The following is a 26,163-nucleotide window of genomic DNA, read 5'->3' as shown; positions in this document are numbered from 1 at the left end:
AAAATGGGAAGAGAGGCACAAAGGAAAATAAAATGGAAAGAGAGGCACAAAGGAAAATAAAAGGGAAAGAGAGGCACAGAGGAAAATAAAATGGGAAGAGAGGCACAAAGAAAAAAAATAGGGGGAGAGAGGCGCAGAGTGAAAAAAAGGGGGAGAAAGGCACAGAGGGAAAAAGAAGGGGGGAGAGCAGCATGGAGGGCACAGTGTGAGCATAAGGGGGCACAGTGTAGTTGTAATGAAGGGACACAGTAATGTGTGTGATGGCACAGGGGGCTTGTTGCAATGTAGTGTGTGAGGTAGGTGGTGGCTAATTAATAGGTGCTATTTTGTTTGTAGGGTGATGGTGAGGCAATTTAATAGTGGGGACTATTAATTTAAGATGGGGAGGTTTGGGGGCTATTGAATGTTGGGGTGAGTTTAGGGAGAATGAGGTCTATTTATTAAATGTGACTATGAATTATTTAATGGCAGTGATGGTTGCAGGAAATAGGTATTGCTGGGGCTGTTTGCAGGAAGGGAAATAGGTTTATTTATTAAATGTGAATACTATTATTTTAATGTTGGGGCTGGAGGAAGACCTAATTATCAATTGTGGGTGCTATTGATTTAACGCCGGGGCTGGCTGTAATTTTCTAAATGTAGCCATTTTTTCCAAATAGGCCCTTCAACATTGCAGGATCCGGACAAGCCGCAACAAAAGAAAGCAGCAGCCACAGGTGGAGAAAGTGAGAAGAACAGGTAGGAGAGAGCAGCACAGTGTGTGAAATGTTGTGATTCTAGTAGGGACAATACCAATTTTTGGTGAGTGTTGTGCCCAATGTAAGGTGCAGGCCAAGACTGAACTGTTTGTGTACACACTGCATTCTTTGTATACTACACTGTGGTGCTAGATGTCCTGAAAGTCAGGAGTGCTTGGACATATGTGACGCTCCAGCGAATTGAGAGCCTAGTGATTTTGATGCTAGCCACGCCCCAATGGCGCATTTACCACGCCCCCAAATGCATGAACACACCTCCGAAAAATTTTGCGCCGTCGGTAGGCTAGCCACGCCCCAACGGCACATTGACACGCCCCTAAATGTATGACCACACCCCCGAATTTTTTTGCGCTTAGTCGACTATGAGGGGGGCCCCATGAATTTGTTGTACCCGGGCCCTGAATTCCTCTTGGCAGCCCTGCCAATGGTAACTGCAGTTTGTCTGAAGCATAGTCCGTTGATCAGCTTTTTACATCCTATATAAATGAATGTGTTTGAGAGACCAATTTCACATGTCATTTAATCCCAATGTACAGCTTAAAAATTGGCGGCATAGATGGAACAAGCTGACCTTTTGTCACTGTCAGAAATATATATGCCAATGGTTACACGCCTCCAGCAAGAATATGACTAAAATGGATTGCTTGCCTGCAAAAAAAAATTATGTGATTCAGCAAATATACGCAATGACTACGGTGTTGTTGCTTGATTGAGGGCTGCTAGCTCCCATGTTGTAATATCAGGACATAAAACCTTGCACATCACTTATTTGCTTTTATTAATCAGTGTCATTTTTTTAAACAGGTATTTCTGGTGCGGAAAATCTCAGGATCTGATGTTGGGCAACTATATGCAATGAAAGTATTAAAGAAAGCAACGCTTAAAGGTAAATCCCTTAACTTGTATTTGACCCGTTCTTTTAGTACTGTCCATGTTTTTGCCTTAGGGCCGCATATATAGTGCATAGTTAAGAGTTTTATATTTGATGATCTAGTGTTGCTAGAAAACTTTATGGTTTTAAATGTTTTTGTGATCTGAGAAACTGTGGTCATAAAATTGATTCTGGAGGTTCATATCTGACGTGCTGTACACAAGCTTGTTGTAAATATTTAAAATGTGGAAAATGGCACAGATAAATATATTTGTGCCCCATACTGTGTGCCAGTTATCATAGTCTTCCCCAGGACTGGACTGGGACTTAAAATCAGCCCTGGCATTTAAAGCACACAGGCCCACCTGTTGTGTTCTCCATGCACTATATTGTTGCACACTGATGCTGGCGCGTTGCTGGTGCAGTACAATATCATGTAGTATGAGTTTGTGTGTGTGGGGGGTGTGTATTTCTCCTAATGATCCTCAACTTTACATTAACACCCCCATTACATCAATAAATAACCCCCCACACACACTCATACTACATCAATACCCACCCACATTACAGTTTGATTAGATAGGAAACATTTAGATTATTTACCTGAGGACATCTACCCCCTTTACTCACAGGCAGGGACGACAAGAGGAAATTTGGGCCCCGGTACAGCAACTTTTTTGGGCCCCCATCATATTTAACAATGAGAGACTGTCTTTGGCAGAAGTTTATATTATGCCAAACTGTAGTGCCCCAGTTCATATTATGCCACAGGTCATATTTTGTCACATAGTATTACCCTCAATTCATATTTGGCCATGCAGTAGTGCCCACAATCCATATTATGGCATAGTAGTGCCCCCAATTCATATAACATACAGTAGTGCCCCCAAACCATATTATCCCACAGTAGTGCCCCCAAACCATATTATCCCACAGTAGTGCCCCCAAACCATATTATCCCACAGTAGTGCCCCCAAACCATATTATCCCACAGTAGTGCCCCCAAACCATATTATGCCACAGTAGTGCCCCCAAACCATATTATGCCACAGTAGTGCCCCCAAACCATATTATGCCACAATATGCACCCCACCCACCCCCTTGGCTCACTCACAGACAACCCCCCTCCCTCCCCACGCACGAGACTATTGTTTAGATGAAAGTCATGCAAAATTGACTCTTTACACAGACTAGAAATTCTCTATTTGGATGGATTACATAGTTCTCTGACATTGTGGCTTTACTGGTCAGCAATTCACACTTGTTACACATTTATGTGACTGCAATGTGAAGTGTTTCTGATCTATGAAATGTCCCAGTGTGGAATCTCCGGGTGTAACCAAAATCCCTCAGTCGTCATGTCCAGGATAGTCTCCAAATATCTATTAGAGTCTGTAAATGGTCTGTATCATTGACAAAATATGTTCCATATAACAAATTAGAAGCTTTAAAGGACACGGTCATGAGAACAAAATGCAATTTTCTTATTACGTTAAACATAGAATTTAACAGTACCATGTTTATATATTTGTGGATAAAGGTGTCAAGTGGGAGCTGTCATATTTAAATATTTTTATCTTTTAATTTTAATAGCTGGTCAGTAAGCATGTTTCTAGGGATTGTAGTTTGAGCAACTGTAACTGATTAAATGAAGCCAGAGAGATCACTTAGACCTGAATGCTTTGTAAAACACCACACACATGAAGGTGAGGCCAGCTAAGTTTGGGAGTTTTTCACCACATTGATAAAGCATTGTGCCCCTTACACACATTATCACAGTTTATCAGGTTGTAGATGAGAAAATAAGGCCTCAGACATAAAACGGAAAGTCTCCTTTTGCATTCTATTTGGCTCAATACCTGAATAATTGAATCCATCCAATAAGCTCCTTTTGAGTGTCCAAATTGTCCACATGTCACACAGTGTGCACAGCATAAAAGGCTGCTGAAGGTATGCAGTCAACCTGCACATCAGCAATTCCAAATGACTAACTTATATTTTAAGCTTTATTTGTATAGCATTGTTTACAGTACTACCCTCCATTTAGCACGATGGAGTACTAAAAAGCATGTTTGGTTTTTCTCTTTCCTACCATTGGAGGACACTGCGAGACATTGGGTATAGTAGGTGGGACTAGGAGATTAGGCACTTATCAACTTGTTTGTTTCTCGCACTCCTCCCCTACAATGCCCCTCCTCTCCAGCTCAGAACTCATTTTTTTTCTAAGTGCCTAGGAGATGGGTCACTTCGGTATAGGCTCCTGCCTATACTGTTAATAGTTATATGTTTTCACTTTTTTATTTTTATTCCCTCTGTTGGTACAGCGCAGGGATTGAACCAAGACCCAGAGGAGTGTAAAGCAAATCTCTCCCTAGATATAGGGGCAGCTGCAGAGTCTGCTGATAAGGAGGCAGATAAAGCAGCTGTACGCAGTTCGGCCGGGAGTGTAGCTATTACAGCCTCTCCTCCCGTCCCGACTGGCATGGTCCCCCCTATGCAACAAGCATGGAACGGAAGTCATCACTTTATCTATGGGAACAGTCAGCGATTGCACTCCATAGGAGGCGATACTCTGAAGACATAGCGCTGCAGCCTGGGCACTTTAACTCTGCCAAGTGCTTGGTATTAGCAGCCAACAGTGACCTGCATACAGCTGCCTGGTACCTCTATGGAGGAGGTAAAGGATGAGTGAATAGGCCCCCCACAAAGACCTTAGCATGGATATGAGCATCACCCATCTCATGTATACAGAAAACAAACACCTAAGAACGTTTTCGCCACAAATTGATGCAATTCAGTCAAAGGCCTATGTGGTATTAATTGACCTTAACAATATATGGATTCCTAAGAACTCATGAGATATTTGCATATTAGTTATGACACTAATATTTAATGGAGATGGGCTTGCCAGGCATGAAGCCCATGCGGTTATGATGTAGAATAGTATAAATAAGTGTTTAGATTTAGGTAGCACCTGAATTCATGTGAGAAAGAAGTTAAGATATGTAGTCTGTATGATCTTTAACTAGCTTCAGACATAGAGGGCATGAGTCATTATGAAGAGCAAAGTAAAAAAAAAAAAAAAAGTAAGTTTACACCTGGACAAACCATGTTACAATGCAAGGGGTGCAAATTAGTGTATTATTTTGCACAGAAGTTTTTCACGTAGCACACAAATACTTGATGGCTTTATTTGTACTCTGAAATTTAAAATTGATATATAACAAGCCCTATCCCAACTATAAATCTGACCCCACATTTTAAACCCCCCCATCTCAAATGCAACATGATTTTGCCATGTTACTCCTTTTTGATGCTTTGCACTCTTTAATGACTTAGAGGGAGGCAGGGAGTTTCTCAAAGTATTGGTTGACATTAGAAAGTAAATAGGGGAACTAGTGTACTTTAAAACTTTTTCTATATTTCAATGGGAATTCCAACTGGTCCTTATTAGACGGTGGTGACCTAATTGCCCTTTTGATTTTCTCTAGCGTAATTGGAGCATGGTTTTGATAATTTAGGAAGTGGACTAGATGAGGGTCATGGTAAGGATGGGTTGATTCTATAAATCATTTTACTAGCAGACATGGAATCTTGTAGACACCTGCTGGTTTTTGAGAAGGGGCAGAAGCAGTGGTGTATAAAATGATCAGATACGACATTAAAATCTTCTGCCCTGAGCACCAGCATATGATACTGTGGATCATATTGTGTTGGCGAATAAATTTTTAACAAGTGTTTGACAAATCACCTGTCTTGTGTAGTGCATTCTATAGGGCATAGCTGGCCATAGTCTTTCATTTGGTGGAAATGAAAGCATAAATGTTTGATAGAAGGCATTTGAGCATAGTGAGTAATTAGCATAGGCCACCCACAAAACAACTTGGCACTCTGTTCTGCGGGCCTACTATATGAATGTCTTGCAAACATAAAACATCTGGAGAGTACTTTTTCAGTTATAGAAAAACCAGTGAGCATTTATACTTATGTTCCCTCACATTCCAAGCAATGTAATGTGCTTCAGCCTATCTTTATCCTCTATCCTCACACAAAAAGAAATAGCCTGACATGTAACACAAAATTGAATGGTCGGTAACTTAGTAAAAAAAATAACGCCAAAAAAAGTTAAATGTGGGTCTGTATATAACAATGAAACGGGCAAAGTGACCACTAATACAGGCCTGAAGATTCCAAAGTGATGAGCACAACTGTTTTCAGGATTAGAAAGATAGTGCCGGGACCACATTCCATTGAATTGTGGGTTTTGATGTATCAAAAACATATTTTTGCTTATTAATTTTTAATTGAGCAGATAACATATTTTATGTTGCATTAAAATGTGCCTGCAGCTTTTGGGGTTTCAAGAGAGAAGTCCAAAGATCCAAGAATGTTTTAATTATCATGTTTCTGTGGGCTGTCTGTAATCTATTGGCTCTTTCAGCACAGACTATTGGTGAAAATGTTTTGGGTCTCAAAGATGTTAATGAGCTATGTTTCTTTATAAAAAGCACTTGTCCCTCCTCTGACAATATTTATGCTTCAGAAGGTATTTCAGGGCACTTAGTTTAGACTAGTAATAGCAGTGGAGAGTCTTCCAGCCTCAACACCACATCTATTCCATTTGAGTTTGTAGTCATTCGTATTGGACCTGATTGATCATGATTGTCTTTGAGGGGTTTTCTGTTGGACTTAACACCCCACCCAGCATTGGTTGATATACAACCTAAAATATCTTGCAGAGAGAAAGTCTCTGCACTCCTCTTATCTCACCCTACAACCTGTTTGCTCGACCCTATTCTATCCCAACTTATCCGCTCTCTCTCCTCCACTGCATGCCCACCTCTAACTCACCTCTTCAACCTGACTCTCTCCACTGGCACATTTCCATCCTCCTTTAAACATACGCTCATCTCGCCTATTCTAGAGAAACAATCTTTCGATCCATCCTCTCTCTCCGACTACTGTCCTATTTCTCTCCTCCCCTTTGACTCCAAACTACTTGTCCGTCGACTCCACCTGAAAAACATTGCCAGAATACACCCTTTTCTTACTCAACATGCTGCCAAAACTCTTATCCATTCTCTCATCACCTCCTGTCTTGACTATTGCAACCTCCTGCTATCTGACATTCCTGACACCCGTATATATCCACACTTCAATCCGTCCTAAATGCTGCTGTAAGACTGATCTTCCTCTCTCACTGCTCCACATCTGCTGCACCGCTTTGCACCTACACTAGCTCCTGTGTCCTCCAGAATCAAATTCAAATTACTCACCCTTATTTACAAAGCCCTCAACAACAACACCCCTGCATACATCTCAAATCTCATATCAAAATACTTTCCCTCCTGCCCTCTTAGATCTACCTCTGCCTTGTCTCATCTCTGATGACCACCTCTCACTCCTGCCTACAAGACTTCTCCTGTGCTGCTCCCCATTTATGGATTTCATTACCACGTTCAATCAGACTTTCCCACAGCCTTCAATTCTTTAGATGCTCTTTGGAAACCCATCTCTTTTTTAGAGGTGACCTTATCCTCGATAACATTATTCACACTAATGCACCCTCACAACTATCCCAATCTCCACTCTGAGCCGCACTCGCTCCTCTTGTTTCAGCTGTGCCCTCTTCCCTTTAGAATGTAATCTCTCTAATGAGCAGGGACCTCCATACCCTTTGTTTTCATGTCTCCATTCATTTTGTCTGCCTTGTCTGTGCTTGTTTTACGTATGTCTTGTTTTATGTAAGTCCTTGTCTTCCCTAATGTACGGCGCTGCAGAGCACTGTCGCGCCTTGCAAATCTATGATCTTGAAAAAGGATGGGAAGTGAGCAACCTTTTGAGATTTTGCCTCCTATGACCCAGAGTTGTAACATTATACATTGAGTAAGCTTCTGCCTAATCACACAGCTTTCAAAGTTCCAAGTGCCAAGTAAGTGACCAGCTGTGTTTTAATTCAGGATTATCCAGTATTTGGAGATCCTTGGCCTACTACCATACTATGTGTACTGGAATTATGCGCTAAAGTTATCGAATTGTCCATACATTACAAAACAAGTAGCTAGCTTGATAGTTTTTGAATGAGAGCATTGTACTGAAACATACTTTAAAACTTGCATTTTAAATCAGAACTGCTTAAAAAACACGGCTTTATTATCAGAATTAGACTCTTCAGAAATAAATATAACATTTTTCTTTATTTAACTGGGTCTCTAATATGTATATTTATCTGTCAATGTATGTGTCAACTTGTATATGTAAGCAGAGGGGGGAATTAAATGACTTGTGTCTCTGAGTAACCACTGATATAAAGAAATATCAGTGGTTATAAGCCTAACATATTGCAGCATTGGAGGTATTATCAAGAAAGCATTTAATGTAGTTTTAGTGTGCATGCCAGGCTCATCTGCTAAAACATCCAATGATTCTCCTAGGAATGGATAGGGAGCCAAAATAGGGACATGAACAGCAAGTTGTAGCTGTCAGCACTATGCTTTTAAAGTGTAATACATAAAGTAAAAAGACTATTAATATTTTACACTACTGGTTTGGCGCTCATGTTTGTGTGCAGCCACTTGCTCGCTGGCAGTATGTTGTTGGGGGTAAACACTCCACATTGTTTAGACTGAGTCTGCAAGAGCAAGGAGAATGTGGCGGTGATCACTGGATGCTCCTTGCGCCTGACACTCGATTATTTATGCAGCATGTTTACAACCAGCTCCAGGGGCATGCCCAATGTCGGGGTTTCTGCTGGATGCTGTGAATGACAGACCTCATTTAAGGAATATTCTGGGTTAGTATTTGGTATATCCCATCAAAAACTGAAATTTCAGTCTGTAAAAGGAACTTTTCATATGTTACTTCTCCAGTGTTGTCATATTGAAGACCTATGTGACCAATTTCCCTTGCATAGCACATGACATTTGAACCTGCATGCCATGACCATATTAATATGCCATAGTGATTCAGTCTCTCCCGCCCATGTGTGTGCCCATATTGGACAGTGATCAGTCTCACAGCAATCACGCCTAGTGTCTTGATGAGTGAGTGTGTAATCGGCTTTAAATCAGTGCAGACTTTCGTGTCAATTATGTACAAATATTCACACTGTAAACATTTATTGTGAATCATCGACTTCAGTTAACTATTACAGGGGCATATTCTATTACCTTTTTTTTGGTCCGCGACTACGCGCAGCTGCAGGAGTCCAGATACCGCAACATTGTGGAATTCCATGCGCACCACATAAGGTCGCAAAGGGAGACATTTCGGTACCATATTGTCAATTTACACACACAGCCGTAGACAGAAAAACTAAATATGCCCCACAGAATCTAATAGCTTGTTTCAAGGAGCTATGCTGAAGGTTCATAAAAAAAATGCCATTAGTACAATTACCTGAGATTTTTCAAATCCTGATTTGAGTTATTGTGATTTTTATGCAGTATCAATGCTGGTTTTAGAATTAGCAGTATACATTACTCCCAAATATTATCGTCTTTATTTTTTATTTTTTTATTTTTTTTACCTACAGTTCGAGATCGTGTTAGAACAAAAATGGAGCGCGATATTTTGGTGGAAGTTAATCATCCGTTTATTGTCAAATTGCACTATGGTGAGTAATAGATATTTGACTGCTGATAGAATAGCACCAGCTGTTAGAATGTCACATCCTGCTCTCAAGTATTTCCTCTGCTTCTTGTTCAGTTACGCTCCATGCAAATGTTAAAATGATTAGCAGCTACTAACCCACAAGAACAGGTTCACGAAGATCTAGATAAACTCTAAACATAGATTTGTTCAACCTATGTATATTAGTATACTATTTTCAATTTACTAGCTATGAAAGGCTACAAAAGCTGTGAACTAAGTTACCAGTTAAATGAGAATGTTGTTGCTGCAAAGTGGAAGGTAAATGCCTAATATTTTTTTTTTTGTTTTTTTTTACTTTAGATATTATTTTTTTGTTTTATCCAGTCACTAATTTGTATTAGAAACTTGTACTTTCTATATTTTAATCTATTTGCATCAGTGAAATATTATTTTTGGCTCTCTTCAAAATTAGGAACATAGGAAAGTGCAGATGATAAGGAATGATAACTATAAGGTGCCTGGACCCTAGTCAACAGTGACTGAAATATGTAATTGTGAAATAGTACATGGTTTTATCCTGCAATCTGGCCAGCACTTGGTACATAATGTGTGTATAAATTCTACGTGGCCCGGTGTCGCTTGCTAACATTCCTAACGGAAAAGTCCACATGAGGAATCTCTCAATGCTTTAGTGAAGTTGCAGGATATGTTTATTGTACTTCTACAAATATACTTAGTGTGGGAGAGTTCCCTGACTACTAGAAGAAACAATGACAGCATTTACCTGGCCAGGAAACACTGGAATGTGAAATGTATCAGAAACAACATCATTGTAGTTGACCAGTATATTTAGGAATATTTGTTTCAGTATATTACAGTGAGGTATTTAAGAAAGTGGGCTTCTGACTTATATTAGGTCTCCTTTCTAGAATGTATTTACGAAATGTGAAGGGACAAGTATTTTATTTATTCTGTCCTCTTTCAGCTTTCCAAACAGAAGGCAAATTATACCTAATTTTGGATTTTCTCAGGGGAGGAGATTTGTTTACACGCTTATCCAAAGAGGTAACTTTTTCCTTTGTTCTTATTTCTCGCCAAATAGGCAACGGAAAGTAAATGAACACTACTTCATAAGTATTGTGCCATCCATAACATGTCCTTTTACTCCATCTTAAAACCCCCACAGAAATGAGACAGTAGACTAGTTAGTACAGGATTTTAAAAAGAATCATACTACAGTTACAGAACTTTTTTTGTTATTTTATATTCCTACAAAAGCTAAAGATTATTATGTATTGGACTGGCACAAATGGATTTGTACATGTTGTGTTAAAACCTTTTATCAATCCATGTCACACTAACACACTTAATATTAAAAAGTAAATCTATTATAGTGTTGTTTATTTTTCCATATCTGTGTGGGGATCCTCGTTATTTGCATGTACATGTTCTCTAACATTTGCATTATATTACTGTATAATTATGAAAAAACTGTAGAATACTTGGCTATGTCTAGCAAACATATTTAATAAAATATTTTTTATTGATGTCAAAATCTCAGTGCACCAAGCTTTTTGGTGCAGGTTTTGTTAGGTTAAGATGCATAAGTAGATGTTTCTCTACTTCTCGGCTTTACTATATCTGTTGGTAGGACTGTTTAATTTATTCTGTAATTTTTGTTGGTAGGTAATGTTCACTGAAGAAGATGTGAAATACTACCTGGCAGAATTGGCACTTGCTTTAGATCATCTTCATACTCTTGGTATAATATATCGTGACCTTAAGCCGGAAAAGTAAGTAACAAATGGATCAGACCTCGAACAACACTCATTTAGTTTTTAAAAGTAGACTGTTGGCCTTTATTTTGATAATTATTGGCATTCTGTCACTTGTAGTATCTTTATACATTGAGTTTTATTTTTATTTTTTGTCTGTTCTACTAATAATGTTCCACTCTTTACTGTAATTAAAAGTTATTGTATCTGTTTGATTCTATCCATGGGAAGGATCCTGGTAGCTTTGTTGTACTTCTGATGTTCCTACTTCTCCCGTGATTACACTTCAGAAGTGTACAAGAGTTATTGTAGTTTTAGGTTTGGAGAAAAGAGAGAACTCAAAAGAGCATGCTTTTACAGTATGAATGATGATCACCCTCAATGCTCTCTGTAAAACATTAGAATGAATGTTACATCCAAAGACTTGGCAAATGATGTTTTCCAGCTATATGGTTAAATGAAATAGAGAGGGAAATGCAAATCTGAGAAAGTGGTTTAAACCCCTATACTTGGGCCTCAAAAACAGGTAAACATCAAACAAGTCAAAAAAGTTTTTAAAATTCCATTGTGAATAGCGGTTTGCATCAAAAGCTCTACAATATATATTTTCTCATTTCATGGATAACTAGCAAATTTATCAAAATATTTGTTTTTTTTTTCTAGTATACTGCTTGATGAGGAGGGCCACATCAAATTAACAGGTGTGTGGACATTTTTTTATCTATAATTCATTTTAAGAACTAGCTCAGACATATTGTATTGTTTTATCATTTAGTCCATTCAACATAGAGCAGTGGTCATTGGTGTGTGGATCTGGGCCCCCTAGGTGGTGGTCTGATGCAATGCATGTAGAAGGGTATGCCTAACTTTACCCCCTTAATAGGGAGTAAGCCCCTATCTCACAATCTTGCCAAAGCAGATCCAGCCTATGGTGGAGAAGGTGTGTAAGGCAGGCTTATTTGTAAGCAACATCCTGTCGTTATGTTGGCTTCTCCTGAACTAATAGAACTTACAGTGAAGTTGTACAAGTCTGCACTAATAAAAGGAAGTACACTGTGGGCCCCAGGGTTTAGCAAATGATTTAGGTTTGGTTCTGCCTTTACAGCATTTGCTAAAACTGAGGGTCCAAGTAAGGTTTCTGTTTTGATTACAAGCATCACAAAAGGGCAACTTTGGAACAGAGCTGGACAAAGTCATTGTATATGTAGTTCTACTGTTGATAGCATCATAGAATGTCTTGTCAAACCACGTATTTTACAGAGTATTGAAAACTCCAAAGCAATTTGATATCTTAAAGCAGGGTTGTCCAACCCGCGGCCCGCGGGCCACATGCGGCCCATCATGCCTGTAAATGTGGCCCAGAAGGAGTTTTGGTTGTGGCAAGGGGGCAGCACTGTTAATGGAAAAAAAAAATCCTGCAAAAAGAAAAGAAAATACTTACCTTGCGGTCACGTCAGCTGGTACTCCGGCTCCCTCCCTTGTCTCCTCCTCCGTGTGGTGCTCACAGTGAATGTCGGGCGTGATGTCATCACGCCCAACATCCATTGCGGAGCGCAGCACAGAGGAGTCACCCGCGCGAGAAGAACAATCAGCAGCACAGAATTGGAGAAAAGACGAGAAGAGGACAGGAGAACAAGCCGATTAAAAGGTAAGTTGAGGGGGATTTTTTTTTATTATTTCAAGGGATGCTGACCAGTGAATAAAAGTCACCTGGGCCTGGAGCATCATGGACCTTATCTCCCTGCTACATACTTCTACTTGTAATACTAATGGGGCATTATATATTATTCTCTTTGGCCCATTATAAGTTGTTATACCTTAACTAACATAGTGGTGTAATTAGCAAAACAGGTCACAATTTGGGGTCACAGTGATGTATATGTCAGGTACCGCAGGCCTGGTCAGGGCACCCTGATATACAATGCCTGGCTTAAATGCACTTTATTGATATTGCATCGAAGCAATACAAAAAGTGATTATAGTATAACAACTAGAGAGGATTTTTTGAACAGGGCGATTGAAAGGTAAGTATAGGGGGATTTGAAAAAAAAGTGATATATATATATATATATATGTTAACTATGTTTTCTATGGTTTTTCGCGGATGATCAGCTATCATTATCGTTAGTGTATCTTATGTGCGGCCCAAACCAACTTGTCGTTTTCCAATGTGGCCCAGGGAAGCTAAAAGGTTGGACACCCCTGTCTTAAAGAAAAGAGGAGTGATGCAAAGTGTTAGCCAAATATAACCTTCAATGTCTATTAAGGGAGAAGTGTGGTCAAAAGATGATAATGAGTTTGTAGTAACTTTTTTACACCTCATCTCCTGTTTATCAACAAGTACAAGGGAGTTGTACTTAACTATATTTGTCTTTTATATCTTGTTAGATTTTGGTCTTAGCAAAGAGTCAATTGACCATGAAAAGAAAGCATACTCTTTCTGCGGCACAGTAGAGTACATGGCTCCAGAGGTTGTAAATAGGCGAGGCCATACACAAAGTGCCGACTGGTGGTCTTTTGGTGTTCTCATGGTAGGTTTCTTTACTCAGTGTGTATATTTGTATAAGTCTCATTTTGTCTTGTTTTTGTATTTATTATAAGCATTCATTCACACATTTGTACTTTGTTATTGGACAATCAAACACATTTCTATGACACCATTCACACTCTTGTTTCACAATATAACTTGTTGTAGCTTTACTAAAATCAGTGCACTGTGTTTTCATCCATAAATGCCCATTTATCCATTAATTCAGCAACCGTGTAGCAGAACACCTGTTCTAGCTAACCTTCATGGTCTTGCAAGAGTATTTTGTGGTAGCTTGCACATTATTCTGGAATATATATTGATTTATATTTTGGACCAGCTTATTTTTCTATTCTAAACTTCCACTTTCTAGACAATAAGCATATTTATTCAGTGTGGGAGCTGTATATCTCTTATTTTCCCCTACTAATATCTTACCTCGTTCTTGCTGGATACAATTGCTTAGCATTGCAACATTGGTGCACAATGAAAGCTAGAAATGCATCTGTCATATTTTGTCTTTCATGTGCAAGTTTGTGTATAAAAATACTTGCAGATGGCATTAGCAGTATGAGGTGAGGATTATCCTAAATCCTTTAATAAATGTGGGGGAGTCTGCAATCTGCTTATGATACATGCCACCTTTTTACATAGAGGAAAATCTGATGAACTTGCCAAACCTCAAGCTATATGCTGACGCATCACCGTTATGGGCACATAGCTAATATTCTGTAAGAGCTGCTTAAATGAGGGAGTCAACTTTTTCTTATGTATTTTTATACAATAATTTTTGGAGTAGCATATACTCCTGGCTGCTCCAGCTCACTGGAGATTGGTAAAGTTTTTACCCTTTGGTATCACTACACGTGTGGTAATCCTGCTTCCATGAATCCTCTGGTGACAGAGTGATTGTCCATATACCTATTGTGATCTTTCACAACTTTTCATAGATGCTTAAACAGCCAAACTCCAGACTCTTCGTCTACCTCACGCATGTCCGTTCGAAGTCTGACTGCATCTCCCACCTCTGTCCCTGTTATTAGGAGAAGCTATAATGTCCTGCTTATTAGTTCTGTTAAACACATAGGGCAAGCCTGTACCTTGGCTAAACCAGTTTGTGCTGCACAGGGGGATTTAAAATGTACAGACATGTTGTAACATGCCCCCCTCCCTTTCAAATCAAAATCCATCTCTAAACCCATAGTGTTAACATTAGCTGCCCAGTATTTGTGTGCTCCGCTCCATGCAAAAATATGCATTTGCACCTCTTGCACAGCAATGTGATCTGTCCAGGGGCAAATTTACTCCCTTTCCCTGGATGTACTCCTAACTCTACATGAGGCCCATGCTGTTCAAGTCCCACAAATTCCAGTCTCCAGAGAGGAATTTCTGTGTGCAGACATAATAAATAATGCATTGTCTGTGCAGCAGGGAGCTGGGTCTTATCAGAGTACAGATAAATGGCTCTCTGCACTGTTTAGTTTATTACTGATTTTCATGAGACTAAAGCTGTGCATTACACCTTTTATTAAAAATTAATGAACTGTAAAGTGACACTTGATTAAAAATACAATTGACGGGGTAAACATGTTAATTTTGTAACTTTTTTTGAACATGTCTCATGTAGTCTCCCATCCTCCTGCCACACGGTAATAAAAAGTCATTTATTTTTAGTATAACTAAAAGTCAATATTATATGATTTCAAAAATAAATTATAAAAGCACAAATTCTTTAATTCATGCGACCATTTGCTGCCAATAAGTCTTTTTTGTGTCTGGTGATGCCCTCTGTTCTATCTGCCTGCATATCCTTATCTTATTCTCCCAGAAGGTAAAAATAGCCCTAGTAAATGTACAGCTTCTCATTACAACTGAATGGTTGGAATAGGTCTGGCGTGCCCTAGTATACTGATATGGCTGGAAACACACCTGAAGTCGCTAGGCACAGAGGTATGGAGATGTGAAAGCATTTTTCTACTATTGCATTCTCCGATTATTTTCCTTACCATTGCAATGAATGCAGTCTTCTCATGTAGCATGTGTTCTACCCACAGTTTGAAATGCTCACCGGCACCTTACCCTTTCAAGGAAAGGACAGAAAGGAGACCATGACCATGATTCTGAAGTGAGTAATCTCCTCTCGGTTACAGCTAGGTGTTTCAGATCAAGTGTGACGTTAGCTTGGAGATGCATTAATAACTATTTGTGAGACCGCATACAAATGAGGTGAACACTGTGCATAAATAAGATAATTTGATGATGCTACAAGAGTTGAAAAATGATAGTGTAGCCGTTTTGTGGGCTGAACTGTTTGTGAGAATACAGCTTACTGATGAACTTGTGACATCAGGGATGTGACTGGAGTTCAAACAGTTGTGCTCTACCTGTATCGTAAGAAGTTGTTTGCATTGTCCAGACCAAGCTTTCTATACAATATGCATGTCTAACACCTATTAATGGTCCATGACAATGACAAATGATTCAGCATTACAAAACATTGACATCTTTCCAGTTTTTCTGTGGCTAATTTACCTTCTATTTGTTTATACTAGTAAAGTATAAAGAAATACTCTAGTATTGGCATATTCAGTCTGGGCTAGCAAGATGACATCTCATGTACATTTTATTTTTACCTGTATGAGTCAGAAATCTGGTTTAATTATTCAGGTACCCCAAAAATAACTCTCTAAATCACTTTTACAATTTTATATTATAAAGTATTTTATTTGAAATTTCTTCGCAATTTTCTCCAGTGCCAAATCCAGATGGTTACCATGAAGGACTATTCATTTTGCTGTCTTTGACTCTTTAGGGCCAAGCTTGGGATGCCACAGTTTCTTACACCAGAGGCCCAGTCTCTTCTACGCATGCTGTTTAAGAGAAACCCAACCAACAGATTAGGTAAACTACATCAATTGTTTTCTCAATGGAAGGTTTCTTACTGAAAACTGATAGTGATATTGGATGACCGTAAATTTTAATGTAAATAGACAGAAGAGAATCATGGGATATAGAATGTCTTCTGTTGTTATTGCACACTGTCCTGTAAATGCTGCAGGGTTCAACCTTTTTTCTTTTACCCCCTTTTCCATGTAGGAGCTGGTCCAGATGGTGTTGAAGAAATTAAGAGACATCCTTTCTTTTCAACAATCGATTGGAATGTGAGTACATTGGGCTCTTGTATTTATAAATACAGAAATTCTAAATTAGATTTCATCTTGTCTCAGAAGCCACTGCCCTCAGTCTAATCCAGGTTTCACTGTATTTGCTGGATTATCAGTATATGGAATCTACACGTGAATATGATATGTTTTACCTTTTGTAGAAATTGTATAGAAGAGAAATTCAGCCTCCATTCAAACCAGCAACAGGTGGTCCAGAAGACACATTCTATTTTGATCCAGAATTCACAGCAAAAACACCCAAAGGTGAGATGAGATGGTTTTCTGAGCTTAAAGATTACTTTGTATGTTGCTCATATATTGCTGTATCATTGTAGCAGTTATCTGATTTTAAGTAAAAGGTAACTCCAAAAATAACTTTTAAAAAATAAAACTGGGCGATGTCGATCTAAGCTCAGTGATGGGTTGAAGCGCATTTTATGTGCATTATAAAAATCCTTTAGGTACATCTGTGTAGAGAATAGACTTAATGGAACTGAGGTGGGCAAGGACTTGCTTTTTATGGAGTTACAACTGCATCCATGCAAATGCTTATTAGTTTTGGATATAATACAGAAAATGTTAAAAAAATCAAATAAAGTTTGAGGAATGTATTGCATGTGTGTACAGATTCCTGTAAAAATTTGCCTAGCTAACTGTTGGCTTTATTTATTATTGTTTCTGCCTAGACTCTCCTGGTATACCAGCAAGTGCCAATGCACACCAGCTCTTCCGCGGATTTAGCTTTGTAGCGATAGCTTCTGAAGAAGAGAACCAGGCTATACAAACAGTTGGAGTTCATGGCATTGTTCCGGTAAGCATATGGTTTGAAAGTTAATTGTTGAACTTGGCTTTTGCATGTACTTTACAGTATTTTTACTGTATATTTGTACTTAAAAATATGCATTTACTTTTTATATAGTTTAGTGTTAGTATTTTATTGTCAGTGTTTAAATCGTAAACCGCATAACTTTTATTATAACATTTGTTCGGGCCTCAGTTTCTGAAGAGCTAAAAACCGCTCTCACCAGGGTCATGTTTGTCACTAAGAAAGTTGAGAGCACTTTACTTCAGACACTAGTCTGACCAACTCTGCCTTTAACCTACCCATTGTCACCCAACACAGCCAGTAACAAGTTCTCCAAATATATCTTAAGTTTTCCCAAACATATTCTTTGCATTTCCTGCTTTGCTGTAGTAGGCTATTAAATTATCGGTACAATCCCTTTTTTTGTAATTATATACATTCCAATTCCCATTTCCTTAATTCCAAATGTTTGTTATTGTGTTAATGTATTTTTTTATCCTCTGTGTAGATGTATTTACATTTATCATTAGTTTTACACAAAATCCATAAGGTAGGCTCTGTTCTAAATCTTAAGGGGAATTCAATTCCCCCCCCCCCCCCAAAGTAGCACAACGTTAAACCTATTACTGTAAATTTAACCCGGCTGAGTTGCGAGCAAAAAGCCAGCGTTTAAACTAACGTATCACCTGTATTTAAGTGCACTATTACCGTAATAACGGTAATAGTGCGCAGGCCGCGTTACTTTTTACAGTAACACGGCCAATTGAATTCCCCCCTATAAGTTCAGTGTCCTAATGACTCTAACAGTTTTTTTTAAAATTTGTCACACTTTTTTTTTTTTTTTTTTCATGTAATCACATCATTATACAGTTGATACACGTTCCAATCTGATTGGACATCATGTCTAATCAGATTGGAACGTGTTTTAAGTCAGAAAATGATTGCTTTACATACATTACAAAGCAAAAAACCTTTATTTTTATAGGAAATTTGTAAGATTGTTAGAATGAATGTTTGGGTACAATGCATCAGATTTTATTTTGATCATTTTAGTTTTTGATCACATTATCTCAGGACTGCTTAGTTACATTAATTCATGTATATTTGTTTCTATTAGGAATGGTAACAACAGATTTTACGGGGCATATTCAATTATGTTTCTGGACCGCGGTAACGCGCGTTACCGTGGAAACTGCACAGTATTGCCGGTAATACGGTACCGCAATAACGTGGATTTCCGTTCGCAGCCCTATGGGGTGCGAACGGAAATCCACGTTGTTGTGGTACCGTGGATTAGCTTCGCCGCCTGTTCCGGCGTGATCCCACGGACCAGAAAGGTAATTGAATATGTCTCTAAGATGTTATACAGATAGATATTAGTAAAACCTCTGAAATGGGCCCATCCAAACTGACCTTTTATTTGAATTTGAATGAGCGGATATGGGAGACTTCTGTTATACAGGTTATGATCGTTAAATCATAAATTTTATATAATTATAACCTGCCTTTAAAAGAAAAATAATGTTCATTTTTCATGATATATTTTGGCTTCTGGATAATTTCCCATCCACTTTGCATATGCAGAGGGAGACCAAGATGGCTCTGATGGATGGGAAAACTAATTTGAAGAACATGATTGTTCTCAGTGAAAATTTTAGGAGTGTAGAGAAGAACTACTTCTATAGAATACTGGTTATGGATCTGATTTTATATCCCCTTACCATCCTATCTCCCTTAGTGTGCATATAGAGTACTGTTTGTGCATCTCATTAATGACATGTAGACTCTCGTACCTGCTATTTGTGGTTGAGTATAATGGAAGCATAGTACATAAACATGCTTACTAAGTTTCCTAATATTAAATATCACTTTATATGTGGCAAAGAGTTGTTATACATTCGATTTGAGAACATGTGTAGGATGACTTTGCTTTTTTAATCATCAATATCCAATATTCATATTCCAGCTTCACAGAAATAGCATCCAGTTCACTGACGGTTATGACTTGAAAGAAGATATTGGGGTGGGCTCCTACTCTATTTGCAAAAGATGCATTCACAAGGCCACCAATATGGAATATGCAGTTAAGGTATGGAGTCTGTTCTCATAATACATTAGTAGGTAGTTTGTTTTTTATTTAAAATGTCCTGTGTTTATTCAAGAAGTCTGTTCACAAATAAGTTTTTTTTAGTTTTCATATTAACTTCTAACTATTATTGTTTTTAAAAAAAGTCACTAAATTGGCTTTACCAACTCCAAAATACAGTAAGTGTTACATGAGATGTAATTGAAAAGTGCTTCTTGTATACACAGAGACATAGAGGCTTATGTCAGTAATCTATTATTGCTTTATCTACTTATTCTCTAGGAATTCTAAGGGGCGGTGCTTCCTCACAAGTTATTTTACCGTGATCACTATCCTGGGGCTTGTAATCAAATTACACTCCACACATTCCAAGTGGTAAAATAACTTGCAATGCAACTCACATCTAATTGAATTGCCCCCTAAATCTGTAATCCCATTAGTCATGGGTTACTAAGACTGGCAAGCTTAATGCTTTAAGATGCTTCTAAGTTTTAAAGTCGGAATATCCACCCACTATGTCTGGAAAGAGAGTTTGGAATTAGTCTTTACATTTATTTGTTGACTTTAATGTGTGAGATGGGGATCTTTAATTCATTTATTTTATTGACTAAGAGTTTTTTTTGTTGTGTTTTTATTTATTGATTTTGATTTTTTGGTTTAAGATAATCGACAAGAGTAAGCGAGATCCAACAGAAGAAATTGAGATTCTGCTACGTTATGGACAGCATCCAAATATTATCACATTAAAAGATGTAAGTGATGTATGAATTCTTTCAAATTTTTGTTTTCGGCCTAAACAATAGATTTGTGTAACCATAGATTGCTGATATTGTGGTTTTGTTTTTTTTTTAACAAATTGTAAATCTTGGAACTAGGAAGTGCATGTATTTCCTCTTCATAACACAAATATGTCTGTTCCAACGTTGTCCATGTAAAACGCCCTTTAATAGGACACCATCATTAAAATTATAATATTTAGGTTTAAAAATGCTGTAATTATATGGTGGATAACATTTTGTTCAAAACTTAGAAGCAAATGAAAAATAAGCTTAGTGTCTGCAGTTAGTGTTCCCTGGGTTGTATAAACATGAAATTGCAAAGTAGTGTGTGTTTTTAAAATGTAGTCTTGATCTAGTCTAAAAATAGCTACATTAGGATTTCCTTCCTCCCGTGCAGGGTATATATATATTTCTTTATACATGTCACCAGCTAGATGTTTCCTTATCCCTCTTTATTTCAACTGCATTACGTGTATACATTTTGTTTTTAAATATTGTTTTTATCCCTCCATTTTTATTTAAAGGTGCCTGCTTGTGGAACATGATAGATCTATCTGTCTTGTGTGTTGCAGGTGTATGACGATGGAAAGTATGTATACCTAGTGACAGAACTAATGAAGGGAGGAGAACTGTTAGACAAAATCTTAAGACAAAAGTTCTTCTCCGAGCGGGAGGCGAGTGCTGTGCTGCACACGATAACCAAAACCGTTGAATACCTCCATTCACAATGGGTGAGAAATAACACTCATAAGTCTTAAAGTAATACTTGTCATTACAGTAAATGCTGCACGAATCAGTGCATCAGACAATACTTTGGATTTATAGAAATCCAATGTTGCTCTTCCGTACAAATCAGAATTGTTTTTAAAACATTGCAGTGCTTATTGTAACTGGTATAAGAACATTCAAACCAGTTCTGACATTTTGTTGTATTAATTTAAGCTTTGATCTCCCATGACAGGGCAGGGTGGAAATGCAGAACATGCTCACTAAGGGGGGTTAGAATAAAGGACGGGATAACCTGTGCTCCTCTTCCCTCATACACATGATATGTGAAGTACGTCACTCTGACCTGACTTATAGTATGTAGGAAGGATGAAGCTGGCGTAATGCAATGTTATTTTAACACGGCAATATTCATTAATTTAAAAATAAATATTACTCACAATATAAGAAGTGAGGGAAACAGCGAAAAATATTTTATATATTAGAAATTGTTGGTTGTGGGATTGCTTTTTTGAATACAACATATTGGGGGTAATTAAATTCAGCACAAAGTGTCTTGTATACTTTCCGGGGACAATTTGCGCGTATATTTTTACTGAAATATCTGCTTATTCCTCGCACCCAATAGAGGTGAGAAGGAAACTGAGTGTACATTTTTATCATAGTAATGCTAAAACTGTGCAGCGCAATGTTCCTGAGAACATTGCAGATAATTGAATTCACCCCATTATGTTGTAACAGTTCACATACTGCAGATATATTGTGTTCACTACCCCTAAAGCTCTGGGTGTGAAATAATGCTTTACATTCCTGACATGCTGTGTGTCACGGGCCCTTATTTGTGCAGTCTTTATAAGGTCATCATTGCCTTTTCAGGTGGTCCACAGGGATTTGAAACCCAGCAATATTCTTTACGTAGATGAGTCGGGAAATCCTGAGTCTATTCGAATCTGTGACTTTGGATTTGCTAAACAACTCAGGGCAGAAAATGGCTTGCTTATGACTCCTTGTTACACTGCTAATTTTGTCGCTCCAGAGGTAATTGTGTGTTTTCTCTAATAAGTTGAACAGTGTGTTTTATTTAATATTTAATTTTCCAGCATTATCTTGTATTATCCTTTTTCTCTTACTGAGAAGCCCCACTAAGGAAACACTGCTTCCATTTCTACACAAGGGTCCATCGTGGCATTTCAGCTGTACAAGTGGCCACTCATCATAATCATTATTTATATAGTGCCAGCAAAACACTGTACACTTTACAATAGGGAACAGACACCGTAATAAAACAATACCGGGTAATACAGACAGACAGAGGTAAGAGGGCCCTGCCCACAAGCTTACTCATGTAGATGGCCCAATGCCATATGCATAGCTTAGTGAGCCTGTTATAATACTGCAGGACTGTCCCAGAATGAGGGTGGGGTAGTGCTCGTTCATGAGACTTACCGATTGATGTTATGTGTGAGTGCGGGTGTGGGGGGGTTACTTAGAGAAATTAAGGTATTTCTCTTTTGCCTTTAATGGCCCTTGTATGTCGTCTTTTAGTGCAAGTGTCAAATATATTTAACAAGTCAAAATCAGTCTACGTGAATTTTGGACACAATGTTAGCCTGACTCTTAAGGTAAAATGATTTGGTATCCATCTCCCTTTTTACTGTGGCTAGACTGACAAAAAGTTCTGTTTTTTTAAGACTTAAAAATGCGACTTCTGTTAAATTCCCACAAGGTATGGAAAAGTTCATGCAATTGCAGGACTAAGCTTGGGCAGCCAAGTAATATTTACATTTCTTTCCATTGACTATTTTAAGCTAAGAAAAAAGTTTATTGACCTGATACTGGGAAAATTTTAGAATTATCTTATCTATTCTGATATTCTATAAATATACATGTAGCTGTGTAGAAAGCTGAACTGTCCTCTCTGTTTCATTGACCCAGCTTTTCTTCATTACATACACATTAAACCAACCCGCAGCCACTAGCATGAAGTGAAACGCAGAAAATGTCTGTTGCACAAGTTTCTGTTTTACAGTAGAAAAGTGGAGTAAAGAAAAAAATGTCTTTAACTGCGCTAGTTTGGTAAAATGTATGTAACAAAGTGACTGTCTTTCCGGATTAGTCCTTAAGGCCTTCGTGTATATACCGTTTTAAACCATTTGACTGTTGCATTTAGGGCACCTCTACTTGGTTTTCTTTTGTTTAAATTCAATTGATCTATATGTCGTGCTATTTCCCTGGTGGTTTTATCTAGTTGTGTTTCCTGATTTTTCTTCTGGGATACAAGGAGAAAAAACTAGTACAGATAGACTTTGAGGAAATTTCCATGGAATATACATATTATTCTCCCAAAATAGTGGGAGAACAACACCAAGTAAACAAGTTTTTAGTGCCTCTTATGGCAATCCTGAAGTCCATATGTTTTTTCCATCAGCTAATTTGTTCAGCCAGCCTATCATCACCATTTATTTATATAGTGCCACTAATTCCGCAACAATGTACAGAGAACTCACATCAGCCATTGACATTGATTGCTTCATGTTGGCAATGTCTGTGAAATTATCGCAGTCTGTCGAATCATGAATTAATCCCGTCGTCTTATGAACTTGTTCAAGGCTCTTTACCAGCCCGTTTTCCTTGCACCAAATTTCAATGTTCACCTGTTAAATGGCCCTATAAATGTATATAGTTTCGCAGCCTAAAATACATTGTCAGAAACCTATGATTCAATAAGAAGTGATACTTTTGCCTACCGGTGCTGTTCAGTTTGCATCAGCACTACATTAAGCTATGTAATTGCCCATGTACAGAACATAAGTAGAGGTTCTAAAGTTACAAGTCCTCACTCTAAATATTAGCTCCCCCCTCTCCGAGGTCTATGAACATCTGCATATTCATGGCACAGACATGGATGGGAAATAAAATTTAAATAGTTCAGTAGTCTGAAATTAAGCCATTTTTGGGACAACACCTAAAACATATGCACATTATATAATTGATCTTTCAGAATATTGGCACTTAGAGTAACCAGAGAAAAGCAAGTATATGCATTTGTACTTTTATTTTTTAATTTTTTTATTTTTTTTAATGCAGGTGTTAAAGCGTCAAGGTTATGATGCTGCGTGTGATATTTGGAGTCTAGGTGTTCTCCTCTATACCATGCTAACTGGGTGAGTTTATATATAAATATGTCAGTATTTTTTACAACTCAAAATTACATTTCTCATGTGCTAGGATCATTTTTTGAATCATATTGGTCTTACACCCAGAATGTATTGGAGATATTTGTTAAAACATGCCTTGTTTAACCAGAGGTATCTAATAGTGTCACATTTTTGTTTGCACTATGTTCTTGACATTTCCAGATTTTGTTATTTTATGGAATATATGCAGAAAGGCTATTTTTCTTCATTCAACTCTATCCCCTAGTTAAAAATATTTAAATCAACTTCATAAGTGGGTATTGTCTTAAATTGCAGATATACGCCTTTTGCAAATGGACCGGATGATACTCCTGAAGACATATTGGCAAGAATAGGCAGTGGAAAGTTCTCTCTAAGTGGTGGTTACTGGAATTCAGTCTCCGATATTGCTAAGGTCCGTCCTTCTCTCCTACAAATCAATGTCTTCTGCAGAGTAAATTTCCATTCATGTGCTTCCTGGATGCTTTATTAATTTCAGGTGTATCATAATAAGTGTCTCCATAGCTGAGAACACCATTATCACATGCCAGGCAGGCATCACTGAACTCATTATATTGGTTAGTAATAAATAAATCACTGTATGAATAAAATACAATTTCTTGTTAATCAAATTAGCAATGATTGACTAAAATTGGGGTTTGTAATTGAGTTTTGGATACTATATTTCTCCAGTTTGAGGGTAAACAACACAGAGTGGATTTGAGAACACTGAACTTAATTATTCTATATAAATGTCTGTTTGTAAACATCTTCAAATGTCTTCAAACTGACATGTCTGCTTGCCCATTAGACCTTAGTAACACCTCCTCTCTGTGCAGTGAATATGAGTGACTTGCAGTCACAGTATATGGAAAGGTTTAGGTTCCCTTTCTGAAACTGAAGTTCAGTAAAGTGCACCTATTTTGTAGCCATTTATTTAAGAGGATTGTGTGAGTGGCCTCAGGTGTTAACTCAAATTACTTTTTTGGATCCACTGTGCTGGTGTCCAATATTAAGGACTGATTTAGTAATTAACTGCTTGTCATATTGGACTGCAGTGGCTCCAGCTGTAGCTAATTGGACTGATGCAGCAGCTGTCCAATGATGAGCGGCATTCTACTTTCCTTGGTACAATATGCAGACACAGGAAAGTTCTTATAACCTGTCCTTTAGGATTATAGTGTGATCTCCGTGAAATGACTCACTGCTAAGGTGTAGAGGGACTGTCTTCAAAGTTTATTACACCTCTGTTCACTATAATGTTAATTCGGAGTATCAAATACAAATCTATAACTATCCACATTTTTTTTATTTACCTTTTAAATAATTCTGATGACAAGAGTAAGAGATCTTTGTAAGTATATTCAAATAATAACTATCTGCTCCCATGTTTTTATTTATCCACAATTTAATTGTCAGGTTATTTTGTACTTTTTTTTTTTTAGGATTTGGTATCAAAAATGCTTCATGTGGATCCACATCAGAGATTAACAGCTGCCCAGGTACTAAAGCACCCCTGGATAGTACACTGTGACCAGCTGCCTCAGTTCCAGCTCAACCGACAGGATGCACCCCATCTAGTTAAGGTAATGGACTTTTTCTTGTGGATGTAGCCCCATTAATATAAGTATGGAACAAGCCTCCTATGGTATTTGTGATTCTATCTGTCACAGGAAATTCATGTAGAACCTGTAGACATCTAATCTAATGCATGAACTAATTATGATGAATAACTTGATTGTTGGTAACTCAGCAATGGTATATGCCAGTTCCTAGCTACTGAGGATCTTTTCTTTTTAAATTAGTAGCTGCGTTTTTACATCAGATTCTCAACAACTGCACAGCTGTTTTGGAAAACACATTATATAGTATATCATATACATAGTCATAACTTTCATCTCCT

The 26,163-nt window shown here is 37.9% G+C and overlaps 1 protein-coding gene across 2 annotated transcripts in view; it reads left to right on the top strand.

Annotated features, from left to right (window-relative positions):
* The window catches only part of RPS6KA3 (ribosomal protein S6 kinase A3), a 91,493-nt gene that overhangs the window by 61,595 nt on the left and 3,735 nt on the right, over positions 1-26,163 (top strand). For both annotated transcript variants that reach the window (XM_075196553.1, XM_075196554.1), the window contains exons 3-20: positions 1,563-1,644; positions 9,164-9,244; positions 10,208-10,287; positions 10,909-11,015; positions 11,661-11,698; positions 13,386-13,528; positions 15,579-15,649; positions 16,337-16,425; positions 16,621-16,685; positions 16,850-16,952; positions 17,375-17,499; positions 19,460-19,582; positions 20,242-20,331; positions 20,931-21,089; positions 21,961-22,122; positions 24,172-24,248; positions 24,558-24,675; positions 25,706-25,846. In XM_075196553.1, the coding sequence (XP_075052654.1) occupies positions 1,563-1,644; positions 9,164-9,244; positions 10,208-10,287; positions 10,909-11,015; positions 11,661-11,698; positions 13,386-13,528; positions 15,579-15,649; positions 16,337-16,425; positions 16,621-16,685; positions 16,850-16,952; positions 17,375-17,499; positions 19,460-19,582; positions 20,242-20,331; positions 20,931-21,089; positions 21,961-22,122; positions 24,172-24,248; positions 24,558-24,675; positions 25,706-25,846 (1,854 nt within the window). The remainder of the gene's footprint in view (positions 1-1,562; positions 1,645-9,163; positions 9,245-10,207; positions 10,288-10,908; positions 11,016-11,660; positions 11,699-13,385; positions 13,529-15,578; positions 15,650-16,336; positions 16,426-16,620; positions 16,686-16,849; positions 16,953-17,374; positions 17,500-19,459; positions 19,583-20,241; positions 20,332-20,930; positions 21,090-21,960; positions 22,123-24,171; positions 24,249-24,557; positions 24,676-25,705; positions 25,847-26,163) is intronic.

Source organism: Mixophyes fleayi, chromosome 2 (assembly GCF_038048845.1).
Source record: "Mixophyes fleayi isolate aMixFle1 chromosome 2, aMixFle1.hap1, whole genome shotgun sequence".
Taxonomy (NCBI): Eukaryota; Metazoa; Chordata; class Amphibia; order Anura; family Limnodynastidae; genus Mixophyes; species Mixophyes fleayi.
The sequence above is the reverse complement of the archived record's forward strand: the minus strand, read 5'-3'. Positions and strand labels throughout refer to the sequence as shown.